The sequence below is a fragment of the Entelurus aequoreus genome, linkage group LG08, assembly GCF_033978785.1.
Source record: "Entelurus aequoreus isolate RoL-2023_Sb linkage group LG08, RoL_Eaeq_v1.1, whole genome shotgun sequence".
NCBI lineage: Eukaryota > Metazoa > Chordata > Actinopteri > Syngnathiformes > Syngnathidae > Entelurus > Entelurus aequoreus.
The window spans coordinates 70,277,123-70,297,122 of record NC_084738.1 but is presented as its reverse complement, the minus strand read 5'-3'; the positions used below and the strand labels follow the sequence as shown (position 1 = coordinate 70,297,122).

The following is a 20,000-nucleotide window of genomic DNA, read 5'->3' as shown; positions in this document are numbered from 1 at the left end:
TTAGTGTTTTCATGGCAAGACAGTTCTTGACAAAGTGTTATGACAAAATACAATGGTTTTGCTGGTAATATATGTTGTTTTCATCAAAGAATGTAGCGTTTTTGTGGCATTTGTTGTTTGTTATTCATGTTAAATTTAGTGTTTTCATGGCAAGACAGTTCTTGACAAAGTGTTTTGACAAAATACAATGGTTTTGCTGGTAATATATGTTGTTTTCATCAAAGAATGTAGCGTTTTTGTGGCATTTATTGTTTGTTATTCATGTTAAATTTAGTGTTTTCATGGCAAGACAGTTCTTGACAAAATACAATGGTTTTGCTGGTAATATATGTTGTTTTCATCAAAGAATGTAGTGTTTTTGTGGCATTTATTGTTTGTTATTCATGTTAAATTTAGTGTTTTCATGGCAAGACAGTTCTTGACAAAGTGTTATGACAAAATACAATGGTTTTGCTGGTAATATATGTTGTTTTCATCAAAGAATGTAGCGTTTTTGTGGCATTTGTTGTTTGTTATTCATGTTAAATTTAGTGTTTTCATGGCAAGACAGTTCTTGACAAAGTGTTATGACAAAATACAATGGTTTTGCTGGTAATATATGTTGTTTCCATCAAAGAATGTTGCGTTTTTGTGGCTAAATATAGTGTTTGTTGTTTATTGTTGGGTTGTTCGTGTTAAATTTAGTGTTTTCATGGCAAGACAGTTCTTTCTTGACAAAGTGTTATGACAAAATACAATGGTTTTGCTGGTAATATGTGGCTTTTTCATCAAAGAATGTAGCATTTTTGTGGCTAAAAATACTGTTTGTTGTTTATTGTTTGTTCGTGTTAAATTTAGTGTTTTCATGGCAAGACAGTTCTTTCTTGACAAAGTTTTATGACAAAATACAATGGTGTTGCTGGTAATATGTGGCTTTTTCATCAAAGAATGTAGCGTTTTTGTGGCTGAATGTAGTTGTTGTGGTATTTATTGGTATTTGTTAAATTTAGTGTTTTCATGGCAAGACAGTGATTTGTTGACAAAGTGTAATGACAAAATATAATGATTTTGTGGTGATATGTGTTGTTTTCATCAAAGAATGTAGCGTTTTTGTGGCTAAATAGTGTTTGTGACATTAATTGGTGATTTTTTATGGTTAATTGCATGTATAAAGTAAAATGGTTTTGTGGTAATTTATGTTGTTTTCATCAAAGAATGTAGCGTTTTTGCTGCATTTGTTGTTTTTTTATTCATGTTAAATTTAGTGTTTTCATGGCAAGACCGTTTTTGACAAAGTGTTATGACAAAATACAATGGTTTCGTGCTAATATATTTTGTTTTCATCAAAGAATGTAGCATTTTTGTGGATAAATATTGTTGTTTATTGTTTGTGGTTCATGTTAAATTTAGTGTTTTCATGGCAAGACAGTTCTTGACAAAGTGTTATGACAAAATACAATGGTTTTGTGGTAATATATTTTGTTTTCATCAAAGAATGTAGCGTTTTTGTGGCATTTGTTGTTTTATTCATGTTAAATTTAGTGTTTTCATGGCAAGACAGTTCTTGACAAAGTGTTATGACAAAATACAATGATTTTGCTGGTAATATATGTTGTTTTCATCAAAGAATGTAGCGTTTTTGTGGCATTTGTTGTTTTATTCATGTTAAATTTAGTGTTTTCATGGGAAGACAGTTCTTGACAAAGTGTTATGACAAAATACAATGTTTTTGCTGGTAATATATGTTGTTTTCATCAAAGAATGTAGCGTTTTTGTGGCATATGTTGTTTGTTATTCATGTTAAATTTAGTGTTTTCATGGCAAGACAGTTCTTGACAAAGTGTTATGACAAAATACAATGGTTTTGCTGGTAATATATGTTGTTTTCATCAAAGAATGTAGCGTTTTTGTGGCATTTGTTGTTTTATTCATGTTAAATTTAGTGTTTTCATGGCAAGACAGTTCTTGACAAAATACAATGGTTTTGCTGGTAATATATGTTGTTTTCATCAAAGAATGTAGCGTTTTTGTGGCATTTGTTGTTTTATTCATGTTAAATTTAGTGTTTTCATGGCAAGACAGTTCTTGACAAAGTGTTTTGACAAAATACAATGGTTTTGCTGGTAATATATGTTGTTTTCATCAAAGAATGTAGCGTTTTTGTGGCATTTATTGTTTGTTATTCATGTTAAATTTAGTGTTTTCATGGCAAGACAGTTCTTGACAAAATACAATGGTTTTGCTGGTAATATATGTTGTTTTCATCAAAGAATGTAGTGTTTTTGTGGCATTTATTGTTTGTTATTCATGTTAAATTTAGTGTTTTCATGGCAAGACAGTTCTTGACAAAATACAATGGTTTTGCTGGTAATATATGTTGTTTTCATCAAAGAATGTAGTGTTTTTGTGGCATTTATTGTTTGTTATTCATGTTAAATTTAGTGTTTTCATGGCAAGACAGTTCTTGACAAAGTGTTATGACAAAATACAATGGTTTTGCTGGTAATATATGTTGTTTTCATCAAAGAATGTAGCGTTTTTGTGGCATTTGTTGTTTGTTATTCATGTTAAATTTAGTGTTTTCATGGCAAGACAGTTCTTGACAAAGTGTTATGACAAAATACAATGGTTTTGCTGGTAATATATGTTGTTTCCATCAAAGAATGTAGCGTTTTTGTGGCATTTGTTGTTTCATTCATGTTAAATTTAGTGTTTTCATGGGAAGAAAGTTCTTGACAAAGTGTTATGATAAAATACAATGGTTTTGCTGGTAATATATGTTGTTTTCATCAAAGAATGTAGCGTTTTTGTGGCATTTGTTGTTTTATTCATGTTAAATTTAGTGTTTTCATGGGAATACAGTTCTTGACAAAGTGTTATGACAAAATACAATGGTTTTGCTGGTAATATATGTTGTTTTCATCAAAGAATGTAGCGTTTTTGTGCCATTTGTTGTTTTATTCATGTTAAATTTAGTGTTTTCATGGCAAGACAGTTCTTGACAAAGTGTTATGACAAAATACAATGATTTTGCTGGTAATATATGTTGTTTTCATCAAAGAATGTAGCGTTTTTGTGGCATTTGTTGTTTTATTCATGTTAAATTTAGTGTTTTCATGGGAAGACAGTTCTTGACAAAGTGTTATGACAAAATACAATGGTTTTGCTGGTAATATATGTTGTTTTCATCAAAGAATGTAGCGTTTTTGTGGCATTTGTTGTTTGTTATTCATGTTAAATTTAGTGTTTTCATGGCAAGACAGTTCTTGACAAAGTGTTATGACAAAATACAATGGTTTTGCTGGTAATATATGTTGTTTTCATCAAAGAATGTAGCGTTTTTGTGGCATTTATTGTTTGTTATTCATGTTAAATTTAGTGTTTTCATGGGAATACAGTTCTTGACAAAGTGTTATGACAAAATACAATGGTTTTGCTGGTAATATATGTTGTTTTCATCAAAGAATGTAGCGTTTTTGTGGCATTTGTTGTTTGTTATTCATGTTAAATTTAGTGTTTTCATGGCAAGACAGTTATTGACAAAGTGTTATGACAAAATACAACGGTTTTGCTGGTAATATATGTTGTTTTCATCAAAGAATGTAGTGTTTTTGTGGCATTTATTGTTTGTTATTCATGTTAAATTTAGTGTTTTCATGGCAAGACAGTTCTTGACAAAATACAATGGTTTTGCTGGTAATATATGTTGTTTTCATCAAAGAATGTAGTGTTTTTGTGGCATTTATTGTTTGTTATTCATGTTAAATTTAGTGTTTTCATGGCAAGACAGTTCTTGACAAAGTGTTATGACAAAATACAATGGTTTTGCTGGTAATATATGTTGTTTTCATCAAAGAATGTAGCGTTTTTGTGGCATTTGTTGTTTGTTATTCATGTTAAATTTAGTGTTTTCATGGCAAGACAGTTCTTGACAAAGTGTTATGACAAAATACAATGGTTTTGCTGGTAATATATGTTGTTTCCATCAAAGAATGTAGCGTTTTTGTGGCATTTGTTGTTTCATTCATGTTAAATTTAGTGTTTTCATGGGAAGAAAGTTCTTGACAAAGTGTTATGATAAAATACAATGGTTTTGCTGGTAATATATGTTGTTTTCATCAAAGAATGTAGCGTTTTTGTGGCATTTGTTGTTTTATTCATGTTAAATTTAGTGTTTTCATGGGAATACAGTTCTTGACAAAGTGTTATGACAAAATACAATGGTTTTGCTGGTAATATATGTTGTTTTCATCAAAGAATGTAGCGTTTTTGTGCCATTTGTTGTTTTATTCATGTTAAATTTAGTGTTTTCATGGCAAGACAGTTCTTGACAAAGTGTTATGACAAAATACAATGATTTTGCTGGTAATATATGTTGTTTTCATCAAAGAATGTAGCGTTTTTGTGGCATTTGTTGTTTTATTCATGTTAAATTTAGTGTTTTCATGGGAAGACAGTTCTTGACAAAGTGTTATGACAAAATACAATGGTTTTGCTGGTAATATATGTTGTTTTCATCAAAGAATGTAGCGTTTTTGTGGCATTTGTTGTTTGTTATTCATGTTAAATTTAGTGTTTTCATGGCAAGACAGTTCTTGACAAAGTGTTATGACAAAATACAATGGTTTTGCTGGTAATATATGTTGTTTTCATCAAAGAATGTAGCGTTTTTGTGGCATTTATTGTTTGTTATTCATGTTAAATTTAGTGTTTTCATGGGAATACAGTTCTTGACAAAGTGTTATGACAAAATACAATGGTTTTGCTGGTAATATATGTTGTTTTCATCAAAGAATGTAGCATTTTTGTGGCATTTGTTGTTTGTTATTCATGTTAAATTTAGTGTTTTCATGGCAAGACAGTTATTGACAAAGTGTTATGACAAAATACAACGGTTTTGCTGGTAATATATGTTGTTTTCATCAAAGAATGTAGCGTTTTTGTGGCATTTGTTGTTTGTTATTCATGTTAAATTTATTGTTTTCATGGCAAGACAGTTCTTGACAAAGTGTTATGACAAAATACAATGGTTTTGCTGGTAATATATGTTGTTTTCATCAAAGAATGTAGCGTTTTTGTGGCATTTGTTGTTTGTTATTCATGTTAAATTTAGTGTTTTCATGGCAAGACAGTTCTTGACAAAGTGTTATGACAAAATACAATGTTTTTGCTGGTAATATATGTTGTTTTCATCAAAGAATGTAGCGTTTTTGTGGCATATGTTGCTTGTTATTCATGTTAAATTTAGTATTTTCATGGCAAGACCGTTCTTGACAAAGTGTTATGACAAAATACAATGATTTTGCTGGTAATATATGTTGTTTTCATCAAAGAATGTAGCGTTTTTGTGGCATTTGTTGTTTTATTCATGTTAAATTTAGTGTTTTCATGGGAAGACCGTTCTTGACAAAGTGTTATGACAAAATACAATGGTTTTGCTGGTAATATATGTTGTTTTCATCAAAGAATGTAGCGTTTTTGTGGCATTTGTTGTTTTATTCATGTTAAATTTAGTGTTTTCATGGGAAGACAGTTCTTGACAAAGTGTTATGACAAAATACAATGATTTTGCTGGTAATATATGTTGTTTTCATCAAAGAATGTAGCGTTTTTGTGGCATTTGTTGTTTTATTCATGTTAAATTTAGTGTTTTCATGGGAAGACAGTTCTTGACAAAGTGTTATGACAAAATACAATGGTTTTGCTGGTAATATATGTTGTTTTCATCAAAGAATGTAGCGTTTTTGTGGCATTTGTTGTTTGTTATTCATGTTAAATTTAGTGTTTTCATGGCAAGACAGTTCTTGACAAAATACAATGGTTTTGCTGGTAATATATGTTGTTTTCATCAAAGAATGTAGCGTTTTTGTGGCATATGTTGTTTGTTATTCATGTTAAATTTAGTGTTTTCATGGGAAGACAGTTCTTGACAAAGTGTTATGACAAAATACAATGGTTTTGCTGGTAATATATGTTGTTTTCATCAAAGAATGTAGCGTTTTTGTGGCATTTGTTGTTTTATTCATGTTAAATTTAGTGTTTTCATGGCAAGACAGTTCTTGACAAAGTGTTTTGACAAAATACAATGGTTTTGCTGGTAATATATGTTGTTTTCATCAAAGAATGTAGCGTTTTTGTGGCATTTATTGTTTGTTATTCATGTTAAATTTAGTGTTTTCATGGCAAGACAGTTCTTGACAAAATACAATGGTTTTGCTGGTAATATATGTTGTTTTCATCAAAGAATGTAGCGTTTTTGTGGCATTTATTGTTTGTTATTCATGTTAAATTTAGTGTTTTCATGGCAAGACAGTTCTTGACAAAATACAATGGTTTTGCTGGTAATATATGTTGTTTTCATCAAAGAATGTAGTGTTTTTGTGGCATTTATTGTTTGTTATTCATGTTAAATTTAGTGTTTTCATGGCAAGACAGTTCTTGACAAAATACAATGGTTTTGCTGGTAATATATGTTGTTTTCATCAAAGAATGTAGTGTTTTTGTGGCATTTATTGTTTGTTATTCATGTTAAATTTAGTGTTTTCATGGCAAGACAGTTCTTGACAAAGTGTTATGACAAAATACAATGGTTTTGCTGGTAATATATGTTGTTTTCATCAAAGAATGTAGCGTTTTTGTGGCATTTGTTGTTTGTTATTCATGTTAAATTTAGTGTTTTCATGGGAAGAAAGTTCTTGACAAAGTGTTATGATAAAATACAATGGTTTTGCTGGTAATATATGTTGTTTTCATCAAAGAATGTAGCGTTTTTGTGCCATTTGTTGTTTTATTCATGTTAAATTTAGTGTTTTCATGGCAAGACAGTTCTTGACAAAGTGTTATGACAAAATACAATGGTTTTGCTGGTAATATATGTTGTTTTCATCAAAGAATGTAGCGTTTTTGTGGCATTTGTTGTTTTATTCATGTTAAATTTAGTGTTTTCATGGGAAGACAGTTCTTGACAAAGTGTTATGACAAAATACAATGATTTTGCTGGTAATATATGTTGTTTTCATCAAAGAATGTAGCGTTTTTGTGGCATTTGTTGTTTTATTCATGTTAAATTTAGTGTTTTCATGGGAAGACAGTTCTTGACAAAGTGTTATGACAAAATACAATGGTTTTGCTGGTAATATATGTTGTTTTCATCAAATAATGTAGCGTTTTTGTGGCATTTGTTGTTTGTTATTCATGTTAAATTTAGTGTTTTCATGGCAAGACAGTTCTTGACAAAGTGTTATGACAAAATACAATGGTTTTGCTGGTAATATATGTTGTTTTCATCAAAGAATGTAGCGTTTTTGTGGCATTTGTTGTTTTATTCATGTTAAATTTAGTGTTTTCATGGGAATACAGTTCTTGACAAAGTGTTATGACAAAATACAATGATTTTGCTGGTAATATATGTTGTTTTCATCAAAGAATGTAGCGTTTTTGTGGCATTTGTTGTTTTATTCATGTTAAATTTAGTGTTTTCATGGGAAGACAGTTCTTGACAAAGTGTTATGACAAAATACAATGGTTTTGCTGGTAATATATGTTGTTTTCATCAAATAATGTAGCGTTTTTGTGGCATTTGTTGTTTGTTATTCATGTTAAATTTAGTGTTTTCATGGCAAGACAGTTCTTGACAAAGTGTTATGACAAAATACAATGGTTTTGCTGGTAATATATGTTGTTTTCATCAAAGAATGTAGCGTTTTTGTGGCATTTATTGTTTGTTATTCATGTTAAATTTAGTGTTTTCATGGGAAGACAGTTCTTGACAAAGTGTTATGACAAAATACAATGGTTTTGCTGGTAATATATGTTGTTTTCATCAAAGAATGTAGCGTTTTTGTGGCATTTGTTGTTTGTTATTCATGTTAAATTTAGTGTTTTCATGGCAAGACAGTTCTTGACAAAATACAATGGTTTTGCTGGTAATATATGTTGTTTTCATCAAAGAATGTAGCGTTTTTGTGGCATTTGTTGTTTTATTCATGTTAAATTTAGTGTTTTCATGGGAATACAGTTCTTGACAAAGTGTTATGACAAAATACAATGGTTTTGCTGGTAATATATGTTGTTTTCATCAAAGAATGTAGCGTTTTTGTGGCATTTGTTGTTTTATTCATGTTAAATTTAGTGTTTTCATAGCAAGACTGTGCTTTGTTGACACATGTGTTGTGGCAAAATACAATGGTTTGGTAGTAATATATGTTGTTTTCATCAAATGATGTGGTGTAAGTATAGTGTTTGTGACATTAATTGGTACATTTTTATGCTGAATTGTGTTTTCATGGCATGATGTATAAAGTAACATGGTTTTGTGGTAATATATGTGGTTTTCAATGAAAATAATAGTGTTTTCCTGGCAAATGTAGTGTCTTCATGGCAAAATATTGTAGTTATATATGGTTTGATCATTGAATGTAGCGTTTTTAGTGTTTTATTGGCATGATTAATTTTTATTGGCAGCTAAATTGCACAACATGAATAATTCAAGTAAATGATTAATAGATGATAATCAAATGTTTGTTGTACTTACAGGCAGAGTTGTCAGGTTGTTGCAGGACAAGTCCAGAAAAGTAGCTTTGGGAAAAGAAGCCTGTTGGCAGGAATGGAAGATAATAAACAAAGTACTAAAGAGTCTAGTATTGCACTTTAAATGCTGCTAAATACTCGCATTATTGCTGCATTTTGCAGGCTGACGTGACTCACCAGCTCCTTGACGGGCACCTCGCTGAGGTTGCACAGACTTAAATCCATCTCCTTGTCGCTGATTTTGTCTTTTAAATTCAACACTTTGCCGGTTTTACTCATCTTGTCTGCTGTGCGAAAGGCAACACAACTCTTGAAAGATCACTTCGTCAACGTTCCAACCGCTCAACGACGCACTCACCTGGGTCGTGTTGGCGTCCTTAAAGCGCGTATTCGGGCGTTGATGTAAGAGAATTGGACGTTTTATTTTGTTGTTAAAAAGCCTGCTTGTTGGATATTTGGCTGCAACTCTGAATGAAAAAAAAAAAAATCCACGTCACTGATTAAAGCGTGGCGGGCAGGGGTTGGAGGGAGCAGCGCCCCCCGCAGGACCGGCGGACGAACTGCACGCTAAACCACAACAAGCGATTTGTAAAAAAAATATTGGATGGAAATATAAAAAAAAAAATCCTTATGAGACGGACAGTAAATATATTAGACTCCACCAAATATGACACATTATTTTTTTTAAATAATAATGTTTTTTTATATTTTATTTAACTGCTAGAGAAAAGTTACACAGCTCAGTACAAGTTTTCTTTAAGACGTTCATGCTGCACTGGTAAAATAAAGAATACACATTGGAAACTTGCTCAGGGCACATTTTTAAACCCCCAAAATTGGTTTAACAGAACATATGTACAGTATATATATATATATATGTATATATATATATATATATATATATATATATATATATATATATATATATATATATATATATATATATATATATATATATATATATATATATATATATATATATATATATATATATAAATAATATATAATTATTTATATATATATATATATATATATATATATATATATATATATATATATATATATATATATATATGTATATATATATATGTATATATATATATATATATATATATATATATATATATATATATATATATATATATATATATATATATATATATATATATATATATATATATACATATATACATATATATATATATATATATATATATATATATATATATATATATACATATATATATATATATATATATATATATATATATATATATATATATATATATATATATATATATATATATATATATATATATATGTATGTATAAAATTATGGAAAAACACCTAGCAAATAAAATGTTGACAAAATGCAATGCCTTTGTAGTAACATACGTTGTTTTCATTGCAGAATGTAGTGTTTTTGTAGCCAAATATAGTGTTTATGGTATAAATGTGTTATTTTTCAATGCAAACTTAGTGTTTTCCTGGCAAATGTAGTGTTATCATGACAAAATATAATGATGTTGTTGACATTGTAGTGTTTTCGTAGCAAAATTTAGTGTTCATGGTATAGATTTGTTATTTTTCATTGCAGAATGTAGTGTTTTCCTGGCAAATACAGTGTTATCATGACAAAATACAATAGTTTTGTGGTTATAAATGTTGTTTTCATCACAGAATGGCTTAACATTGCATTTGTGATATATGTTGTTTTCATCACAGAATATAGTGCTTCTTGCAGCATTTATTTGTTATTTTTGAATGCAAAATGTAGTGTTTTCAATGGCAAGACAGTGTTTTCCTGGCAGATATAGTGTTACCATGACAACATACAATGCTTGTGTGTTGTTTTAGCTAATGCAATGCAATATAATGCTTCCACAAATGTCCCTCTTGGAAACCCTCAGTCATCTTGGTTGCTCTGCCAAATAAAATACATACCGGCCAGAAACAAAGTCACAGCAGTAACATAGAAGGCGAAAAAGATTCTGTGGATTTTTGTGATGACTTTGCTCCAGTAGCTCGGCTTGCTCGGTTCTTTCCGGTTGTTGAGAAGCACGGTTAGCGCCCTCATCACATCCCTGGTCTCCTCCGAGATCACGTCCACGCTTCCGGACTCGGTCTGCTCCTTGTCCTGCAAAGATGTTGGGCCATTGTTGTCATTATTTGCCTCGTTGGGTCAATAGATTCTGCAGACCTTCATGAGTTCAGGTGAGTTTCCACGTGCAGGACCGTTGCAGATGCTCACACAACGCGTCCATTTCTTATCGCCCCCTGGAAAGAAATCAAGTTTCCACACTTTTTACAAGTTTTTGTAGCTAGTCTACACGGGGGAACTGTTGTCCCACCTCCTTTAGAGTCGGCCTGTTGGTTAAAGTCCTCACTCAGGCTCTGGTCCTCACTGCCTCCATCCTTGTCCATCAGGTACAAGACCACGATGGTCTCCAGGAGGCTGAGCAGCATCAGTGCAAAGATGCCGATGCAGTACACGGCTAGGGACAGCAGAGGGAGACAACATCAATGCATGGCTAGGGACAGCAGGGGGCGACAACATCAATGCATGGCTAGGGACAGCAGAGGGCGACAACATCAATGCATGGCTAGGGACAGCAGAGGGCGACAACATCAATGCATGGCTAGGGACAGCAGGGGGCGACAACATCAATGCATGGTTAGGGCCAGCAGGGGGCGACAACATCAATGCACGGCTAGGGACAGCAGAGGGAGACAACATCAATGCATGGCTAGGGACAGCAGGGGGCGACAACATCAATGCATGGCTAGGGACAGCAGAGGGCGACAACATCAATGCATGGCTAGGGACAGCAGAGGGCGACAACATCAATGCATGGCTAGGGACAGCAGGGGGCGACAACATCAATGCATGGTTAGGGCCAGCAGGGGGCGACAACATCAATGCACGGCTAGGGACAGCAGAGGGAGACAACATCAATGCATGGCTAGGGACAGCAGGGGGCGACAACATCAATGCATGGCTAGGGACAGCAGAGGGCGACAACATCAATGCATGGCTAGGGACAGCAGGGGGCGACAACATCAATGCATGGCTAGGGACAGCAGAGGTCGACAACATCAATGCATGGCTAGGGACAGCAGGGGGCGACAACATCAATGCATGGCTAGGGACAGCAGAGGGCGACAACATCAATGCATGGCTAGGGACAGCAGAGGGCGACAACATCAATGCATGGCTAGGGACAGCAGGGGGCGACAACATCAATGCATGGCTAGGGACAGCAGAGGGCGACAACATCAATGCATGGCTAGGGACAGCAGAGGGCGACAACATCAATGCATGGCTAGGGACAGCAGGGGGCGACAACATCAATGCATGGCTAGGGACAGCAGAGGGCGACAACATCAATGCATGGCTAGGGACAGCAGGGGGCGACAACATCAATGCATGGCTAGGGACAGCAGGGGGCGACAACATCAATGCATGGCTAGGGACAGCAGGGGGCGACAACATCAATGCATGGCTAGGGACAGCAGGGGGCGACAACATCAATGCATGGCTAGGGACAGCAGAGGGCGACAACATCAATGCATGGCTAGGGACAACAGGGGGCGACAACATCAATGCATGGCTAGGGACAGCAGAGGGCGACAACATCAATGCATGGTTAGGGACAGCAGAGGGCGACAACATCAATGCATGGCTAGGGACAGCAGAGGGCGACAATATCAATGCATGGTTAGGGACAGCAGGGGGCGACAATATCAATGCACGGCTAGGGACAGCAGAGGGCGACAACATCAATGCATGGCTAGGGACAGCAGAGGGCGACAACATCAATGCATGGCTAGGGGGCGACAACATCAATGCATGGCTAGGGACAGCAGAGGGCGACAACATCAATGCATGGCTAGGGACAGCAGGGGGCGACAACATCAATGCATGGCTAGGGACAGCAGAGGGCGACAACATCAATGCATGGCTAGGGACAGCAGAGGGAGACAACATCAATGCATGGCTAGGGACAGCAGAGGGCGACAACATCAATGCATGGCTAGGGACAGCAGAGGGCGACAACATCAATGCATGGCTAGGGACAGCAGAGGGAGACAACATCAATGCATGGCTAGGGACAGCAGAGGGAGACAACATCAATGCATGGCTAGGGACAGCAGAGGGAGACAACATCAATGCATGGCTAGGGACAGCAGAGGGAGACAACATCAATGCATGGCTAGGGACAGCAGGGGGCGACAACATCAATGCATGGCTAGGGACAGCAGGGGGCGACAATATCAATGCATGGCTAGGGACAGCAGGGGGCGACAACATCAATGCATGGCTAGGGACAGCAGAGGGCGACAACATCAATGCATGGCTAGGGACAGCAGGGGGCGACAATATCAATGCATGGCTAGGGACAGCAGGGGGCGACAACATCAATGCATGGCTAGGGACAGCAGAGGGCGACAACATCAATGCATGGCTAGGGACAGCAGGGGGCGACAATATCAATGCATGGCTAGGGACAACAGGGGGCGACAACATCAATGCATGGCTAGGGACAGCAGAGGGCGACAACATCAATGCATGGCTAGGGACAGCAGGGGGCGACAACATCAATGCATGGCTAGGGACAGCAGAGGGCGACAACATCAATGCATGGCTAGAGACAGCAGGGGGCGACAACATCAATGCAAACAAGACAACAAGTCTGTTCCTGCTACAGTTTCCTGACCAGGGTTTTATGTTCTTTCAACCACAACAAGTCCGCTTCCTCGTTTGGATTGTTAAAGTGTCAAAGTGGTCATCAAAGTTTGCGTGCACACTTTGCATGATACAACTTTTGTTGTGGACTTCAGCTCTGCATCCAACTACAACAGCCTGCTTTGTGCTTGTGCCTATTTCCTCTTCATTGTTGGCGTCTAGTTCATTGTTGACGGCTATTGCTTTTTTCTTTTTAGCAGTCATTTCTTCTTTGTTGGTGGCAGCTATTTCTTCCTTGTTTGGCAGATATTTTTCTGTTGTGGGAGGTTATTTCTTGTGTTTTGTTCATCGGCTATTCTTTTTCTGTTGTCGGCAGCTATTTCTTTTTTTCTTGGTGACGACTATTTTTTTTACGCTGCGCGGCGACTATATCTTCTTCTTTGGCTTTGGCTATTTCCTCTTTGTTGTTTGGCAGTTATTTCTTCTTTGTTGTTCAGTGGCTATTTTACCTGTGTCAGCGGCTATTTTGTTCTTTGTTGTTCAGCGGTTATTTTTTCCGTTGTTGGTGGCTATTTTTTTGTTGTTTGGTGCCAATTTTGTTGTTGTTTGGTGCCAATTTTTTTGTTGTTTGGTGACAATTTCTTTGTTGTTTGGTGGCTGCTTTTTGTTGTTCGGTGGCTATTTTTGTTGTTGTTTAGTGGCTATTTCTTTGTTGTTTGGTGGCTGCTTTTTGTTGTTCGCTGGCTATTTTTTTGTTGTTTGGTGGCTATTTCTTTGTTGTTTGGTGGCTATATTTTGTTGTTTGGTGGCTATTTCTTTGTTGTTTGGTGGCAATTTCTTTGTTGTTTGGGGGCTATATTTTGTTGTTTGGTGGCTATTTCTTTGTTGTTTGGTGGCAATTATGTTGTTGTTTGGTGCCAATTTTGTTGTTGTTTGGTGGCTATTTCTTTGTAGTTTGGTGGCTATTTTGTTGTTGTTTGGTGGCTACTTTTTGTTGTTTGGTGGCTATTTCTTTGTTGTTTGGTGGCTACTTTTTGTTGTTTGGTGGCTATTTCTTTGTTGTTTGGTGGTATTTCTTTGTTGTTTGGTAGCAATATTTTTGTTGTTTGGTGACAATTTTGTTGTTGTTTGGTGACAATTTTTTTGTTGTTTGATGACTATTTTTCTGTTGTATAGTGGCAATTTTTTTGTTATTTGGTGGCTATTTTTTGTTTTTGTTGTGTGGTGCCATTTTTTTTTATTTTTTTGACAATTTTGTTGTTGTATAGTGGCAATTTTTTTGTTGTTTTGTGCCAATTTTTTGTTGTTCAATGACAATTTTGTTGTTTGGTGGAAATTTTGTTGTTTTTTGGTGGCAATTTTTTGTTGTTTGGTGGCTATTTCTTTGTAGTTTGGTGGCAATTTTTTTGTTGTTTGGTGGCTATTTCTTTGTTTCGTGGCTATTTGTTTGTTGTTTGGTGGCAGTTTTTTGTTGTTTGGTGGCTATTTTTTTGTTGTTTGGTGGCTATTTCTTTGTTGTTTGGTGGCTATTTTGTTGTTGTTTGGTGGCTATTTTTTGTTGTTTGGTGGCTATTTCTTTTTTGTTTGTTAGCTACTTTTTGTTGTTTGGTGGCTACTTCTTTGTTGTTTGGTGACAATTTTGTTGTTGTTTGGTGCCAAAACTTTTGTTGTTGTTTGGTGGCTATTTCTTTGTTGTTTGGTGGCAATTTTTTTGTTGTTTGGTGGCAATTTTTTCGTTGTTTGGTGTAAATCTTTTTGTTGTTTGGTGGCAATTTTTTTGTTGTATAGTGGCCATTTTGTTGTTGTTTAGTGGCATTTTTTTGTTGTTTGGTGGCAATTTTTGTTTTTGTTTGGTGGCAATTTTGTTGTTGTTTGGTGGCAATTTTTTGTTGTTTGGTGGCTATTTTTTAAAAAATTTGTCAACTGTTCTTTGTTGTTCGGCGGCTATTTTTTGTACATTATTTAGCGGCTATTTCTTTTTTCTTTGTGCCACAGCTATTTATTTTGTGTTCGTGGCGACTATTTCTTTGTGTTTTTTTGACGGCTATCTCTTCCAGTCGGGCGTTAAAATTCGTAATGGAACTGAAAAAGAAGGAAGAAGCAACGCTCGATGGCCAAGCCTCCTCCCGACTCCTTCACCTATGAGGGGAATCTTGTTGGTGGAGGACGGCAGGATCTCGTTGAGAATGAGCTGCATGACGGTGACGGCCAGCAGCAGCGTGACTTTGAAGCTCAGCTTTTCTCCTCCGGTGTCGGGGATCAGGAAGGAGGCCATGTCCAGACCCAGGAAGAAGAGGACGGGGAGCATGAAGTTGATGATGTAGAGCACGGGTCTCCTCTTCATGGTGATCTGGAACACAGTTTTAAAACACACTTTTTCTAGCGCAGCACCAAATCCTTCAAAACATGATTCTCTTCCTTCAAATGGGACATATCATGCCACACCAACTTGTCTTACCTCATTGGTATCTCTTTTTATGCATGAGTCCCGAAAATGTGAACTCCAACCATGGAGGCGTGGCGGAGATGTTTATAAAATAATCTTGCCTTCCTTCATACTTCCTCTAAGACGTTTGGAATTTGAGACTTTAGTGTCGTGTTTTTGACATCAGTGTATGGCATATATGGTAGAGGTTTACCTTTGCATGAGTCCACCTTTTTTATTCCGTCAATAAAGTACTCTATAAGGAAAAAAATGTTACCTACGGAGCTGCCAGTGTTTTACTGCAGGGCATTAATGTAAATGGAAAAACCATACCACTGTTATTTTTACATACATTTTCTGAAGTGTTCCTGAGCCCATGTGGTGATATCCTTTACACACTGATGTGGCTTTTTCATGCAGTACCGCCTGAGGGGTCGAAGGTCCGTAATATCATGGCTTACGTGCACTGATTTCTCCAGATTCTCTGAACCTTTTGATGGTATCACGGAGCGTAGATGGTGAAATACCTAAATTCCTTGCAATAGCTGGTTGATAAATGTCATTCTTGCACAATTTGCTCAGGCATTTGTTGACAAAGTGGTGACCCTCGCCCCGTCCTCGTTTGTGAACGACTGAGCATTTCACGGAAGCTGCTTTTATACCCAATCATGGCACCCACCTGTTCCCAATTAGCCCGTTCACCGGTGGGATGTTCCAAATAAGTGTTCGATGAGCATTCCTCAACTTTCTCAGTCTTTTTTGCCACTTGTGCCAGCTTTTTTGAAACACGTTGCAGGCATCAAATTCCAAATTAGGTAATATTTGCAAAAAATAACAAAGTTGACCAGTTTGAAGATTGAATATGTTGTCTTTGCAGTCTATTCAATTGAATATAAGTTGCAAAGTATTTGCAAATTATTGTATTCTCTTTTTATTTACCATTTACACAACGGGACAACTTCACCGGTTTGGGGTGTTGTATTTACAGATATGTGTCCGCGACTCACCGTATAAATGATCATGTCCTGTTCAATGCCGAAGAAGGTCAGAGTCTTGTTGTCCACGCTCATGCCCACGAAGAGCCACTCGTACTGCGTGCGCATTACCTCCCTGGACCACCGGGTGGCCTCGGCCGAGCCCAGCGAGTGCAGCAGCCGGATCTCCTGGACTGAGACAGGAAGTGAGGGTGGGATGGTGAAGGTGTGCACCCCCCCCCCCCCCCACGCCCCCCCGCTCACCGGAGTGGACCACGGACTTGAAGGAGAGGTCGCAGCTCTGAATGTCGAAGGGGAACTTGTAGATGTGCATCCTGCAGGTGCTGGGCAGCACCTGGTCGTTCTGCACCCACACCTGGCCACTGCTGGAGATGGTGAGGTGGGGGCTGGGGGGGGCCTTGTCCTTCTCCACCCTGCACGCACACGGTTGTTTGAAAGCACACCATCCCCATGTCGGAGCCTCCAGGATATCATTTTGTAGGGTGGGACGTTACAAAAAGTTGGATCAAGTCAAATTAATCAGAGAACAAAAACATATTTACAAAATGTGAAGTTGTCACCTTGTGGAAATAATAAATACAAACAGAATCGTTTTTTTAAAGCCTAAAATACCATTTTTTTGTTGTATAGTGACAATTTTTGTTGTTTGGTGGCAATTTTTGTTGTTGTTTGGTGGCTATTTTTTGTTGTTTGGTGGCTATTTTGTTGTTGTTTGGTGGCAATTTTTGTTGTTGTTTGGTGGCTATTTTTGTTGCTTGGTGGCTATTTCTTTGTTGTATGGTGGGAATTTTTTGTGGTTTGTGGCTATTTTGTTGTTGTTTGGTGGCTATTTCTTTGTTGTTTGGTGGCAATTTTTTTGATTGGTGCCAATTTTGTTGTTGTTTGGTGCCAATTTTTTTGTTGTTTGGTGACAATTTTTTTGTTGTATAGTGACAATTTTTGTTGTTGTTTGGTGGCAATTTTTGTTGTTGTTTGGTGGCTATTTTTGTTGCTTGGTGGCTATTTCTTTGTTGTATGGTGGCAATTTTTTGTGGTTTGTGGCTATTTTGTTGTTGTTTGGTGGCTATTTCTTTGTTGTTTGGTGGCAATTTCATTGTTTAGTGGCAATTTTTTTGATTGGTGCCAATTTTGTTGTTGTTTGGTGACAATTTTGTTGTTGTATAGTGGCAATTTTTGTTGTTGTTTGGTGGCAATTTTTATTGTTGTTTGGTGGCAATTTTTGTTGTTGTTTGGTGGCAATTTCTTTGTTATTTGATGGCTTTTTTTTGTTGTTTGGTGGCTATTTTTTGTTGTTCGTTGGTTAAGCTATTTTTTTGTTGTTTGGTGAGAATTTTTTTGTTGTATAGTGGCAATTTTGTTGTTGTTTGGTGGCAATTTTTGTTGTTTGGTGGCAATTTTTTGTTGTTGGGTGGCTATTTTGTTGTTGTTTGGTGGCTATTTCTTTGTTGTTTGGTGACAATTTTGTTGTTGTATGGTGGCAATTTTGTTGTTCGGTGACAATTTTGTTGTTGTTTGGTGACAATTTTGTTGTTGTATAGTGGCAATTTTGTTGTTTGGTGGCAATTTCTTTGTTATTTGATGGCTATTTTTTGTTGTTTGGTGGCATTTTCTTTGTTGTTTGGTGACAATTTTTTTGTTGTATAGTGGCAATTTTGTTGTTGTTTGGTGGCAATTTTGTTGTTCAGTGGCATCTTTTTGTTGTTTGGTGCCAATTTTGTTGTTGTTTGGTGGCAATTTTGTTGTTGTTTGGTGGCTATTTTGTTGTTGTTTGGTGACTATTTTGTTGTTGTTTGGTGACAATTTTGTTGTTGTTTGGTGGTTATTTCTTTTGGTGGCTATTTTGTTGTTGTTTGGTGGCTATTTTGTTGTTGTTTGGTGGTTATTTCTTTTGGTGGCGATTTTGTTGTTGTTTGGTGGCTATTTTGTTGTTGTTTGGTGACAATTTTTTTGTTGTTTGGTGACAATTTTTTTGCTGTACCGTTACAATTTTGTTGTTGTTTGGTGGCAATTTTCAGTTGTTTGGTGGCAATTTCTTTGTTGTTTGGTGGCAATTTTTTTGTTGTATAGTGACAATTTTGTTGTTGTTTGGTGGCAATTTTGTTGTTCAGTGGCAACTTTTTGTTGTTTGGTGCCAATTTTGTTGTTGTTTGGTGGCAATTTTGTTGTTGTTTGGTGGCTATTTTGTTGTTGTTTGGTGGTTATTTCTTTTGGTGGCTATTTTGTTGTTGTTTGGTGGCTATTTTGTTGTTGTTTGGTGGCTATTTCTTTGTTGTTTGGTGACAATTTTTTTGTTGTTTGGTGACAATTTTTTTGCTGTACCGTTACAATTTTGTTGTTGTTTGGTGGCAATTTTTTGTTGTTTGGTGGCAATTTCTTTGTTGTTTGGTGACAATTTTTGTTGTTGTATAGTGACAATTTTGTTGTTGTTTGGTGGCAATTTTTTTGGTTGGTGCCAATTTTGTTGTTGTTTGGTGCCAATTTTGTTGTTGTTTGGTGCCAATTTTGTTGTTGTTTGGTGACAATTTTTTTGTTGTATAGTGGCAATTTTGTTGTTGTTTGGTGGCAATTTTCTTTGTAACAAAATATAGCATTTTCATGGCAAAATTGCACCTTTATGGAAAACAAAGGTGTTTTTTTGTCAAATAAAATGTTATAATGACACAAAATAGTTACAAAAATGACATTTTCACGTCATCTTCATTGCGCACAACAACATAGCAGAGCAGGTTGGAGGTGGACTCACATCTCCTCGATGCTGAGATCTGGCTTCCACAAGACCTGATGGGGTATGGTGATGTTCTCGATGCCACAAAAGTCCTGCGGGTTCCAGGAGATGTGATCGTTCTGCCATTTCTGTGCAGGAAACATCAGAAGAAGTCCTGCAGAAGTCCTTCTTTTTAAAAATGCACATCAAAGTTTGAGTTAAGAGTAAAAAGTGGATTCAAAGGACCGTGAAAATCCAAACGTAAGGAATGAAGGTCTGGTCCAACTCTCTCTGGAGACAAAAACATGGGAAACATTGTTTGTAATATTTATTTATCAGTGTCTTTATTCAAGCATTGAGCTGAATTACAAAACCCAAAAGCAGTGAAGTTGTCACGTTGTGTAAATGGTCAATAAAAACAATGATTTGCAAATCATTTTCAACTTATATTCAATTGAATAGATCGCAAAGACAACATATTTCATGTTCACACTGAGAAACTTGCAAATAATCATGAACTTAGAATTTAATAGCAGCAACACGTTGCAAAAAAGTTGTCACAGGGGCATGTTCACCACTGTGTTACATGGCCTTTCCTTTTAACAACACTCAGTAAACGTTTGGGAACTGAGGAGACACATTTATGAAGCTTCTCAGGTGGAATTCTTTCCCATTCTTGCT

General features: G+C 36.0%; 3 protein-coding genes across 6 annotated transcripts in view; 1 reads left to right on the top strand and 2 right to left on the bottom strand.

The window, feature by feature from the left end:
• lrrc59 (leucine rich repeat containing 59) overlaps positions 1-9,023 on the bottom strand; it is an 18,708-nt gene extending 9,685 nt beyond the window's left edge. Inside the window, exons 1-3 of one of the 2 annotated variants that reach the window (XM_062057220.1) lie at positions 8,867-9,023; positions 8,686-8,795; positions 8,513-8,572 (exon numbers count right to left, since the gene is read on the bottom strand). In XM_062057220.1, coding sequence (XP_061913204.1) covers positions 8,513-8,572; positions 8,686-8,787 — 162 coding nt within the window. In that variant the 5' untranslated portion in view covers positions 8,788-8,795; positions 8,867-9,023. The remainder of the gene's footprint in view (positions 1-8,512; positions 8,573-8,685; positions 8,796-8,866) is intronic. The other variant, XM_062057219.1, reaches the window with a different exon arrangement.
• The window catches only part of nat9 (N-acetyltransferase 9 (GCN5-related, putative)), a 47,376-nt gene that overhangs the window by 21,989 nt on the left and 5,387 nt on the right, over positions 1-20,000 (top strand). The window contains exon 7 of one of the 2 annotated variants that reach the window (XM_062057221.1): positions 15,253-15,780. The exons of the other annotated variant lie outside the window; for it this stretch is intronic. The gene's annotated coding sequence lies outside the window, so the exon portion shown is untranslated. Of the gene's footprint in view, positions 1-15,252; positions 15,781-20,000 lie in introns of those variants that run through there. 2 annotated transcript variants of the gene reach the window in all.
• The window catches only part of LOC133656252 (5-hydroxytryptamine receptor 3A-like), a 15,433-nt gene continuing 5,641 nt past the window's right edge, over positions 10,209-20,000 (bottom strand). Inside the window, exons 3-10 of one of the 2 annotated variants that reach the window (XM_062057216.1) lie at positions 19,566-19,610; positions 19,359-19,468; positions 16,859-17,028; positions 16,628-16,788; positions 15,335-15,545; positions 10,860-11,003; positions 10,709-10,785; positions 10,209-10,645 (exon numbers count right to left, since the gene is read on the bottom strand). In XM_062057216.1, coding sequence (XP_061913200.1) covers positions 10,415-10,645; positions 10,709-10,785; positions 10,860-11,003; positions 15,335-15,545; positions 16,628-16,788; positions 16,859-17,028; positions 19,359-19,468; positions 19,566-19,610 — 1,149 coding nt within the window. In that variant the 3' untranslated portion in view covers positions 10,209-10,414. The remainder of the gene's footprint in view (positions 10,646-10,708; positions 10,786-10,859; positions 11,004-15,334; positions 15,546-16,627; positions 16,789-16,858; positions 17,029-19,358; positions 19,469-19,565; positions 19,611-20,000) is intronic. The other variant, XM_062057217.1, reaches the window with a different exon arrangement.